We start from the raw sequence: 10651 nt of genomic DNA, 5'->3' as shown, positions 1-10651 counted from the left end.
TTTTTGCAGGCAGGGGATGGATGTTACAAAGTACAGTCACAAGGACAGGGAATATCACAAAGTACGTTATCACAAGGGCAGGAGAATGTCAGGATGGCTTGACCATGGTATAGCCAGCTCAGAGGACCTTACAAAAATCATAGTATTTTCTGATACTCCTTTAAGAGATATGGAACTGTTTGTCATCCCATCAGGCTTTCATGTTTCTCTATTAGTTTTGAGTTAATAACTACTATATGAAGCTCATGGCCCCAACTTATTGAGAGACAATTCAGAGAAAGGCAGCATGGTTACTCAAGGGAGACACGCAGTGGATAGGACAGAGACTAATTTGGTTTGATTACTTGCATTTGTGTGATTTGGAGGAGTTGAGAGTGTGCTGTTGAAGTATCTGGACCAAGAGGTAAAGGGTCAAACAATGGAAAAGCACACAACAACAAAAAAAAATAAAAGAAAGAAAAATGGAAAAATAAAGAGAGAATGAAGTCTGAGAAGGTTTAAACAATTGTCTATGAAGAAAAAACTTGAAATTTTTGACAATTCCATAATTTTCCCCAATAGAATTATGATTATATAATTATAATTCAAAATACATCTACACTATACTTTTAAAGATATAAAATACAAGGTGGTTAAGAATAACATGTGATAAATTCTTAAAGTATCAGCTTTTCCTTCAGCTCTAAATGCTATGACGAACAGCCATCCAAAACAAATCATAGCTACTCGGTTTTTTTAATGCATTGACCCCCATGCTAGTTTGATCATGAGGTTACCAGAGCATATGCTATCTACTGAATCAAATTCTCCAGGGAAGTGATCTTGACAATCTATAATTTTAATCAGCACTCCAATGTGATTTAAAAAGCTGGCAAATGTGGACAACAGTGCATGAGAGAATGTTGCTTAGAAGTCAAAGTCTTGCTTTCCGTGCTACCTACAGAGGGGTCCATACGGCGTTGTTCTGGATTCCTGTCATAACTTAAAGGGAAACTTTCACAATGTCCGGAGCCCTTGATGTCTTGCAAATGAAGGAGGAGGATGTCCTTAAGTTCCTTACGGCAGGAACCCACTTAGGTGGCACCAATCTTGACTTCCAGATGGAACAGTACATCTATAAAAGGAAAAGTGATGGCATCTTCTTCATAAATCTGAAGAGGACCTGGGAGAAGCTTCTGCTGGCAGCTCGTACCATTGTTGCCATTGAAAACCCTGCTGTTGTCAGTGTTATATCCTCCAGGAATACTGGCCAGAGGGCTGTGCTGAAGTTTGCTGCTGCCACTGGAGCCACTCCAATTGCTGGCCGCTTCACTCCTGGAACCTTCACTAACCAGATCCTGGCAGCCTTCTGGGAGCCACGGCTTCTTGTGGTTACTGACCCCAGGGCCGACCACCAGCCTCTCATGGAGGCATCTTATGTTAACCTACCTACCATTGCTCTGTGTAACACAGATTCTCCTCCGTGCTATGTGGACATTACCATCCCATGCAACAACAAGGGAGCTCACTCAGTGGGTTTGATGTGGTGGATGCTGGCTCGGGAAGTTCTGTGCATGCATGGCACCATTTCCCGTGAACACCCGTGGGAGGTCATGCCTGATCTCTACTTCTACAAAGATCCTGAAGAGATTGAGAAAGAAGAGCAGGCTGCTGCTGAAAAGGCAGTGACCAAGGAGGAATTTCCGGGTGAATGGACTGCTCCAGCTCCTGAATTCACTGCTACTCAGCCTGAGGTTGCAGACTGGTCTGAAGGTGTGCAGGTGCCCTCTGTGCCTATTCAGCAGTTCCCTACTGAAGACTGGAGCGCTCAGCCTGCCACAGAAGACTGGTCTACAGCTCCCACTGCTCAGGCCACTGAATGGGTAGGAGCAACCACTGAATGGTCTTAAGCTGTACTTGCATGGGCTCTTAAGCAACGTGGAAAAATGGTTGATGCAAAATAAACATCAGTTTCTAAAAAAAAAAAAAAAAAAAGAAGTCAAAGTCTTGGGCATAAGCCCCATCTATGGAGGGAAGGTAGCTTGGGTCAAGTTTGCCTTGACCCAGTGTGACCCTCTCATGTTCATTGGTTATCCGACATAAACTCTTGGTCATAACAGATTTGGGCCCATATTCACAGAACATTAATAAAAAATCAAACCTGTTTCAAAATTCACCTTCTATTGGTTCTCATCTTTATTTGTGAAGAACCAAATTAAAATTACATACTATCACTGTTGCTTGCTGCAGTCTCCCTCTTTAGCTAGAAAGATAAAGTTAAATTGACTTTGCAAGTCTCATAAAAGATTTTATTTTAAGCTACCACACATGGCTAATTAGCAGCACATGCTATGTGGAGTCCACTGACTGCAGCCACAATAGATAATTTATATAACAATGGAAGGGAGAGTCACTTTAAGGCCAAATCCATTTCTTTTTTTAGGGCTAAGATCAGAGGAGTGATTGATGCTGTAGACTGTGAATACCTTCATTTGTTTTGGATCTTTATCCATTTTACAACAAAAAGAGCTCCACCACCTGCAAAATCTCAACTTTTTAATCTAGGAATATGAGTGCTATAAAAGAGGTTGCTGCTGCCATGAAAATAGTGAGTGCTCCATAAAATCAAAACTACACCTTGTTTAAATTCTTATTTTTGCTCCCATTTGCTATGTGACTTTGGATCTTAATTTCTCAGAGCTTTAGTTTACTCACACTTTTAATGGGGGTACTAATACATCCTTCTATGGAGAACTAAATGAAATGAACCATGTGTGGTAAATTTTTTTTCTTTTTTTTTTTTTTGAGTTGGAGTCTCGCTCTGTCACCCAGGCTGGAGTGCAGTGGAACGATCTCGGCTCACTGCAACCTCCGCCTCCCGGGTTCACACCATTCTCCTGTCTCAGCTTCCCAAGTAGCTGGGACTACAGGTGCCCGCCACCACGCCTGGCTAATTTTTTTTTTTTTTTTTTTTTTTGTATTTTTAGTAGAGACAGGGTTTCACCATGTTAGGCAGGATGGTCTCAATCTCCTGACCTCATGATCTGCCCACCTTGGCCTTCCAAAGTGCTGGGATTACAGGCGTGAGCCACCGCGCCTGGCCTCACATGTGGTAAATTGTTTTCCATTCTTCAGTCTCTTCTGCCATGTGGTCTTGCCATGGGTGAGTGAAGGGCATATACTTCCTACCCATTGATCTGGGCTTCCTCATGTGAATCAATTTGGTGTGGAATGAGGGCAGATAAATTACTGTGCCAGTTGCAAGCTATGACCATAAGAGGCCTTAGAGCTAATCCTTATGCTCCTGTAAATGAATGGTCATTTTAAATAGCATCCCCCAAGAAGCCATTGTCCCTTCAGACTAGAAAAATCCAGAAAGAATATGTTTGAGGAAGTCTTGAAAATCCAGACTTCAGCCTTACACAGAGATGGCCCAGCCGACTTGCAGACTCATTGGAGAGAAAAGTAAATACTTTTGTAAGTCACTAAATTTGGTATGCAAGATTATTGTAATAGCAAAAGCTGACTAATTCATTATGTCATACTTCTGATAGAGTAGGCTTGAAAAAGCATTAGACCCCCCTTCAAATATTTTCTCACTTAGGATTGTTTGTTGAGGTATAAATTACATAGAGGAGGTATAGTAGGTGTAAGCCGCACAGCTGTGTAAGCTAACATAGTCAGTGCAGCGCACAATAAGCATAGTAGCAAGTGAGCGAACATTTACAAAAACCTAGCCAGTGTCTGGCACAGAATAAATGGACAATAAATTTTGGAAGCTTTTCTTCTGGATTGACACAGAAATATTGGTGGTTCTTTCCTAATCAAGGATACAGTTCTGTTTTTCCATTTGACTGTGGCTCTTTAGAGTCAGTATTTTACTAGTATTTGTATCCTCAGCACTTTATATAATAGACAAGCGTGTTTAGCAACACCCCACCCCCCTGTTTTTAAAAACATAAGATGAAAGGGAAAAGGTAAAATCTCTCAGATAACTCCTGAACTCAATGATGATGCTATTTATCATGTAAGATTTTAAAAAAATTACTCTCTTCAATTTATGACTAAAAGTGATTTATGCTTTCTATTAACTCTGTTTTTGACACCCAGGACTGACCAGCTAGAGTTTTCTGGTTCCTGATACTGAGCTTTATTTTTTTCTATTTTCAAATAAAGAAGACTATTTATTAAGGGGAAGAGTCCTTTGAGTAAGAATAAGGTTTATTTGCTTGATGTCTATTTGATTTTTACCTAGCTATAATTGGGAATAATGAGTCTGGTGTTCTTCAGTCTTGTGCATTTCTAAAATAGAAGATAAAGACCTTGGGCCTTGCCTTGCATAGATGGTATAAGACACCTTACAAGACATCAGCTGTGATTCTTGCAAGGCACTGTGTCTTCAGAGAATACGAAGAAGAATAAAACACCATTCGTCCTCTCAAAGAGATTATATTCTAAAGAGGAAGACTAGAAAGACCCAGAGACTAAAATACAAAAAATTAAAGCAAAGACCATAAATACATTCAAGCAGAGAAAGCATTTTGGGTTCAAAGAAGGTTCCAGAGAAACCACATGCTTGTAGCCAAATAAAGCCAAGGAAATAAATCAGTATTTATCACTCAGAAGCTTGGCCAGAGTCAAGTGTGAAAATTCAATCTTGAATATGTACACTCTTAATGGGGGTTTGAGGGTCTACACAGTAAATACAGAAGAGCATTTTCTGCATACTTTAGCAGCCAAATGGGATATCAACCTGATGTGTTAATAAGTTCTTTAGAAGTACTCCTGAGTATCACTGCAGTGCTAGAGTTTAAAAGTCATTCATCTCCACTGCCTCTGTCCTAGAGCCTGTGTAAAAAATTGGGAGGGTTTTTATCTGATCACGTGGAGGGAGAACAGTATCCTTAAAGAGTAGAGCAAGGGAATAGGAATATAAGAGATTAAGGTAAAGAAAATTTCATACACATACAAGGCTGTGAATATTCCTTCTCCAAATTTAATTTCTTTGTCCTGTTCCTTCCTGCTTAGGTCTGGCTTAAATTTCTAACACGTGGTCTTTAGAGGACACATTTAAACCGTAGCATGTACCATAGAAATCTGCAAATACTATAATAAGGGTTTGGTTTATTGTTTTGTTGATTATCTAGACTGAAGAAAGTGATAAGTAAATGTAAATAATGAAGATTAAACTTAAACGTTTGTCATGTCTTGTGCTGAAAATAAAAGAAGTTTCAATTTACTGGATATAATTTGTACAAAAGTGAGAGAACTAGCTTAGTCATATATCACATTAAATGATAATAAATTTATTGAGAAAAGAGTTACTGGATTGGAACACAATTCCATTTGGCAAATCATGGTTGGTTTGTACCATAAGTTGGCTACAGATAAAAAAAAAATCTGACAAATATTAATGAATGTTTTTCGGGAGAATCATTGGCTACATAGAATTTATAATAAATATTCTTATATTTTACTGTGTCTTATAAATTGTGTGCTACACGTATTTTATATCATGAAAATTTATAGTAAAATTACATATATATGTATCTGCACACATTTATTTTTACAGAGAATTGGTTTTAAACATTTACCAGCACGTCGTTGTAAAAAATAAAATAAAATTATCCTCTAACTCTAATACTTCTTAACCAAGTCATTATTAAGGTGAGAAATTCCCTAACTCTTTTGATCTTGGGAAAATTAAGGCATATGGGAAGAAAAGAAAATACCTGTGGATTAAAAACAGTATTTGAAAACACTGAACCAGCGACCCTTCAAGGTCGTGTTTAGTTCTTAACTAAATGACACTGGCAGTTCAAGTGTGAGTGGATTGTAAATTAGACTCAATACAAGGTGTTTTTTTGTTTTTTTTTTTTTTCTACTGGTATTTGTTGTCTTTCTCAGGAAGCACGACTTTATTGTAAAGGTTTTAAATTTTGAGACCCCTGGAGTGTGAGTCAAATATTTTAGGCTTAGGATAGGATTTAGAAGGATAAGGGCTCTTCCTTTCATCCATTGGAGGGATGTGGCACTATCTGACATTTGTGTTTCAAAGGAAAAAATAGTTTTCATCAAAGCTGCAACATGATTCTAAGCGATAGACTGATTCTTTTAGGCAAGGTAATCAATATAGAACATTATTTCTTTATTAACTATGGATAAGAGTAGTATCTAAGATCTTGTCTGTATTTGATACTGAACAAGGATGTCAATTAATCTATAAACATAAACATGCATTAATTTAGGGGGCTAACTATTCTCACCATGATTAAGCTTTGAGAAGCACTTTTAATAAATGGTTTGTGAGGGCTAAAGCAACAAGAGCCAAACTTATTTTTGGACTAACTTAATCCACTGTATTGGTTAGTAAACCATCCCAAAACTTAGTGGCTTAAAGCAATGATTTATTATGTCTCATAATTCTGTGATCTGGCTATGGAATGTTCATGCCGCTCTTACCTGGCATCACTCATGCTTTTTATTTACTTAGGGGATCAACTGGTCCTAATATGTCCTCATCTGTATGTCTGAAGCCCTGGTGAGAAAGCCAGAGGATGAGACCTTTCTTCCCATAGGATATCTACTTATGCTGTAGCCCAGCCTGAAGTATTTTTCTTTTTTTTTTTCCTTAGTCATTGAGTTTTAAAAACATTTTAACTTTTATTTTACATTTAGTAATACATGTGCAGGTTTGTTATATAGGTACACTAATGACTCGGGAGTTTGTTGTACAGATTACTTTGTCACCCAGATACTATAAACATGGTACCCCACAGTTGCTTGTTTTTTTTCTGAACCTCTCCCTCCTCCCACCTTCATCCTCAAGTAGGCCCCAGTGTCTGTTGTTCCCCTCTTTGTGTACATGTGTTCTCATTATTTAGCTCCCACTTATGAGTGAGAACATGCAGTATTTAGTTTTCAGTTCCTGTGTTGATTTGCTAAGGATAATGGCCTCTAGTTCCACCCATGTTTCTGCAAATCACACAATCTCATTCTTTTTATGACTACATAGCATTCCACAGTGTATATGTACCACATTTTCTTTATCCAGTTCATTGTTAATTGGCATTTAGGTTGATTCCATATCTTTGCTACTGTGAATAATGCTGCAATGAATATACATGTGCATATGTCTTTATGGTAGAATGATTCATTTGGATATATACCCAGTAATGGGATGGTTGAGTCAAATGGTAATTGTTTGTAGCTCTTTGAGGAATCACCACACTGCTTTCCACAATGGTTGAACTAATTTACAATCCTACCCACAGTGTATAACCATTCCTTTTTTCCTGCAACCTCGCTACCATCTGTTATTTTTCTATTTTTTAATAATAGCCATTTTGACTGGTGTGAGATGATATCTCTTTGGCTTTTTGATTGGCATTCATGTAATGATTAGCAATATTGGACATTTTTTAATATGCTTGTTGGCCTCATATATGTTTTCTTTTGAAAATAATCCGTTCATGTCATTGGCCATTTTTTAACGGGGTTATTTTTTCTTGTTTTTTGCTTGCACATTTGTTTAAGTTCCTTGTAGGTTCTGGATACTAAACATTTGTCAGATATATAGTTTGTAAATATTTTCTCCCATTCTGTAGGTTGTCTATTTACTCTTGATAATTTCTTTTGCTGTGCAGAAGCTCTTTAGTTTGATTAGGTCCCATTTGTCAATTTTTCCCAGCACCATTTATTAAATAGGGAATCCTTTCCCCATTGCTTGTTTTTGTCAGGTTTGTCAAAGATCAGATGGTTGTAGATGTGTAGTGTTATTTCTGAGCCCTCTATTCTGTTCCATTGGTCCATATATCTCTCGTGGTACTAGTACCATGCTCTTTTGGTTACTGTAGCCTTGTAGAATAGTTTGAAATCAGGTAGGGTGATGCCTCCAGCTTTGTTATTTTGGCTTAGGATTGTCTTGGCTACGTGGGTTCCTTTTTGGTTCCATATGAACTTTAAAGTAGTTTTTTCCAATTCTGTGAAGAAAGTCAATGGTAGCTTGATGGGAATAGCATTGAATCTGTAAATTACTTTGGGCAGTATGGCCATTTTCACAATATTGATTCTTCCTCTCCATGAGCATGGAATGTTCTTCCAATTGTTTGTGCCCTCTTTTATTTTGTTGAGCAGTGGTTTGTAGTTCTCCTTGAAGAGGTCCTTCACATCCCTTGTAAGATTCCTAGGTATTTTGTTCTCTTTGTAGAAATTGTGAATGTGAATTCACTCATGATTTGGCTCTCTGTTTGTCTGTTATTGGTGTATAGGAATGCTTGTGATTTTTGCACATTGATTTTGCATCCTGAGACTGCTGAAGTTGTTTATCGGCTTAAGGAAATTTTGGGCTGAGATGATGGGGTTTTCTAAATATACAATCATGTGATCTGTAAACAAAGACAATTTGACTTCCTCTTTTCCTAATTAAATATCCTTTATTTCTTTCTCTTGCCTGATTGCCCTGGCTAGAATTTCCAATACTATGTTGAATAGGAGTGGTGAGAAAGGACATCCTTGTCTTGTGCTGGTTTTCAAAGGGAATGCTTCCAGCTTTTGCCCATTCAGTATGATATTGGCTGTGGGTTTGTCATAAATAGCCCTTATTATTTTCAGATTCGTTTCATCCATACCTAGTTTATTGAGAGTTTTTAGCAGAAGGGTTGTTGAATTTTTTCGAAGGCCTTTTCTGCATCTATTGAGATAACCATGTGGTTTTTGTCATTGTTTCTGTTTATATGCTGGATTACGTTTATTGATTTGCTTATGTTGAACCAGCCTTGCATCCCAGGGATGAAGCCAATGTGACCATCGTGGATAAGCTTTTTGATGTGCTGCTGGATTCAGTTTGCCAGTATTTTATTGAGGATTTTTGCATTGATATTCATCAGGGATATTGGTCTAAAACTCCCTTTTTTCGTTGTGTCTCTGCCAGGTTTTGGTATCAGTATGAGGTTGGCCTCATAAAATGAGTTAGGGAGGGTTTCCTCTTTTTCTATTGATTGGAATAGTTTCAGAAAGAATGGTACCAGCTCCTCCTTGTACCTCTGGCAGAATTTGGCTGTGAATCCTTCTGGTCCTGGACTTTCTTTGGTTGGTAGCTATTAATTATTGCCTCAATTTCAGAACCTGTTATTGATCTGTTCAGAGAATCGACTTCTTCCTGGTTTAGTCTTGGGGTGGTGTATGTGTCCAGGAATTTATCCATTTCTTCTAGATTTTCTAGTTTATTTGCATAGAGGTGTTTACAGTATTCTCTGATGGTTGTTTGTATTTCTGAGGGATTAGTGGTGATATCCCCTTTATCATTTTTTATTGTGTCTATTTGATTCTTCTCTCATTTCTTCTTTATTAATCTTGCTAGTGGTCTATCTATTTTGTTGATCTTTTCAAAAAACCAGCTCCTGGTGGATTGTTTTGCCTTTTTCTTTGTTGCTGCCCTTGGGAATTTGATTATGATATAAGGTGGGTTTGGTTGACTGTCTTCAATTCTAGATTTTTCCTGGGTCTTGGAGGAGCCCCCTCAAATTACTGTCTAGTGTCTGCACTTTTTTTGTTGGGTATTCTGGTCCATAGGGCTTGTTCAGGCTGGGGCTGCAGTTGGCCGACAAGCCGTTTCCTTGTCAAGCTGGCCTTAATCTTCTATTCGTGTACTTTCTGGGGAAAGATGAGGTTGCATCCACCAGCAGAGTTCAAACAAAAGTGGGACAATTTTCCTGGAAACTCTAGTGGATGTGACCTATCTGGCTATGGAAGGTGGGAGTGGGTGGGGTTGTCAGCACTGCTATTTGGATATTTCTAGCAAAAAAGGATCCTGTGCCCCTTGGCAAATTGAAGCACATGTAGGGCTTCTGGGCTGGAAGTTCTAGCAGGTGTTGCCCACCTGGCTATTGGTGGTGGGGATGGTAGGGTCATGTGCCTTGCTGATCAAATGTTTCCTGGAATATCAGGAGGCTGTGCCCTCCAGCTGAGTTCACGTAGAAGTGTGGCTTCTGGGTCAGAAGCTCTAGCAAATGTTGCCCACCTGGCTACCAGTGGTGGAGGCATGCTCAAGCAGAACAATAGGAGGCTGCGCTCTCCAGCTGAGTTCACACAGAGGCAAGATTGCTGGGCTGGTAGCTCTAGCAGGCGTTGCCTGATCAGTTGCAGGGGTGGGTGGGGTATAGGTTGGGTCCCAAGAGGAAAAGTGAAAACTGAGAGGTGGACCTGAAATTGGTACACTATCATTTTTGCCACATTTTACTGGTTGAAGAAGTCATAACTCCGGGAAAGAAACATGGGGAGAAGATATGAATGCCTCTTGAAGGGAAAATCTTACAAGATTCCATTGCAAAACATCATGACAAAGATTATTGTTGCTCTTTTAAATGAATCACCTGTCATATCTACTGCAGTCTATAAAGGATGTTTGATGATCTTCCTTTATTTGTGAGATTTTACTTTTAATTATATATTAATGATTAAATTAGCCACCCCACAAATATTGCCTGAGAGCAAATTAAATCATGTAATTTTCAATTACTAAAATATGTGGCATATTAAGGATAAATTGTTCATGCTAATAGACAAGATTAAAACTCTGTGGTCATCCTTTTAAAATGAAAATATCATATTTACATTAATTTCAAGTCTCTGACACTGCTAATCATGGAAAGCTGGCTAATAATGATTGTGT

General features: G+C 38.4%; 1 protein-coding gene across 1 annotated transcript; it reads left to right on the top strand.

The window, feature by feature from the left end:
• The first annotated feature begins 929 nt into the window (after positions 1-929).
• On the top strand, positions 930-1940 carry LOC129471368 (small ribosomal subunit protein uS2-like). Its single transcript, XM_055259853.2, has one exon. It carries the CDS (start codon positions 1002-1004, stop codon positions 1887-1889), a length of 888 nt encoding a protein of 295 aa, XP_055115828.2. The 5' UTR covers positions 930-1001; the 3' UTR covers positions 1890-1940.
• Positions 1941-10651: the final 8711 nt, after the last annotated feature.

This window comes from Symphalangus syndactylus, chromosome 21 (assembly GCF_028878055.3).
Source record: "Symphalangus syndactylus isolate Jambi chromosome 21, NHGRI_mSymSyn1-v2.1_pri, whole genome shotgun sequence".
Taxonomy (NCBI): Eukaryota; Metazoa; Chordata; class Mammalia; order Primates; family Hylobatidae; genus Symphalangus; species Symphalangus syndactylus.
The sequence above is the reverse complement of the archived record's forward strand: the minus strand, read 5'-3'. Positions and strand labels throughout refer to the sequence as shown.